The 1,288-nt window shown below is 38.8% G+C and overlaps 1 protein-coding gene across 1 annotated transcript; it reads right to left on the reverse strand.

Annotated features, from left to right (window-relative positions):
* Positions 1-344: 344 nt before the first annotated feature.
* LOC139193132 (uncharacterized) lies at positions 345-1,034 on the reverse strand. The gene is made up of 2 exons (XM_070816108.1): positions 651-1,034; positions 345-416 (listed from the first exon to the last, which is right to left on the reverse strand). The coding sequence occupies exons 1-2, from the start codon at positions 1,032-1,034 to the stop codon at positions 345-347; spliced, it is 456 nt and encodes a 151-aa protein (XP_070672209.1).
* Positions 1,035-1,288: the final 254 nt, after the last annotated feature.

Here is a 1,288-nt window from a genome sequence, read left to right on the forward strand (position 1 = left end):
TGGCATAGGATCCTAAAGGTGGCTGATGGAGCATCAATTGGTGCATGTAATGGTTGTGAAAGTTGTGTGAAATCTGATGGGTGAAGGGAACAAGAGGTATGCAGCAATTGAGTGTAATAATTAAGTGTATTGAGGCATAAAATCAGAAATATTGTAGGGGACAAGGGTGATTAAGCATGGCATGGGAATCCAAAGGGAATACAATGGGTTTGCACGGCAAGGGGTGTGAATTTTGGAGTGACACCTTATTGTGGCTGAATTCTTTATCCTTTGCACAATAATTCTTCACATTCTTAGCCTCATTAGTCTTCAATTTCGTCCATCCACTTTGCTCCATGCATTTGCTATCCATCCAAACCCGAAACTGCTCCAAATGCCTCAAAAATGCATCTTCTTGCATACTTTGTCCTTAGAATCTGAAAACACACAAAAATGACTTTAAACACTAAAATAACTAAGAAAACACAACGTAAATGCGTAAGAACAAGCTAACTAAGTCGCATAAATATGCTCCTATCAGCCAGATTTGGGGTTTTGAGGATTGTGGCCGTACACTCCTTGTCATCCACTCCAATTTCTTCTTCATTGGTGGTTGGAAATTCATCCTTCTTGATTGGTGTTGAAGGTTCTTACCCTATATTTTTAACTACATCAATGGCAAAACAAGAACGAACATCAGTAAGATTCACATTAGATTCAGGAATTTTAAAGTGAATCATATCACCACTAAATGCCATTGTTAATGCTCCCTTGGCCACATCAATCTTGGTTTGAGCTGTTTTCATGAAAGGTCGTCCAAGTAAGATTGATGATGGTGGAGAGTGGGCTGCATCCTCCATGTCAAGCACATAGAAATCTGCAGGAAAAATCAAATGGTCTACTTGCACCAAAACATCCTCTAAAACTCCTTTTGGGTAAGCATTAGATCGATTAGCTAGTTGAGTAACAACACCATCCTGTTTAAGCTCTCCTAGATTCATAGATGCATAAACAGAATATGGCATGACATTAATTGATGCACCTAGATCTAGCATAGCATGTTCAAACCTCGTATTTCCAATAACACAAGGGATAGTGAAACTACCTGGATCTTTGCATTTGGGTGGCAGCTTTCTTTGTGACATTGCAGAGACATTCTCATTCACATGTACCACCTCTTTCTCCCGAATCTGGTTCCTTGTTGTACAAAGCTTCTTTAAAAACTTAGCGTACTTCGAGATTTGTTTGATGGCATCAAAGAGTGGAATATTGACTTGTACTTTTTTGAATGTTTCAAGAATGTCTTTTT

Source organism: Malus domestica, chromosome 16 (assembly GCF_042453785.1).
Source record: "Malus domestica chromosome 16, GDT2T_hap1".
Lineage (NCBI taxonomy): Eukaryota > Viridiplantae > Streptophyta > Magnoliopsida > Rosales > Rosaceae > Malus > Malus domestica.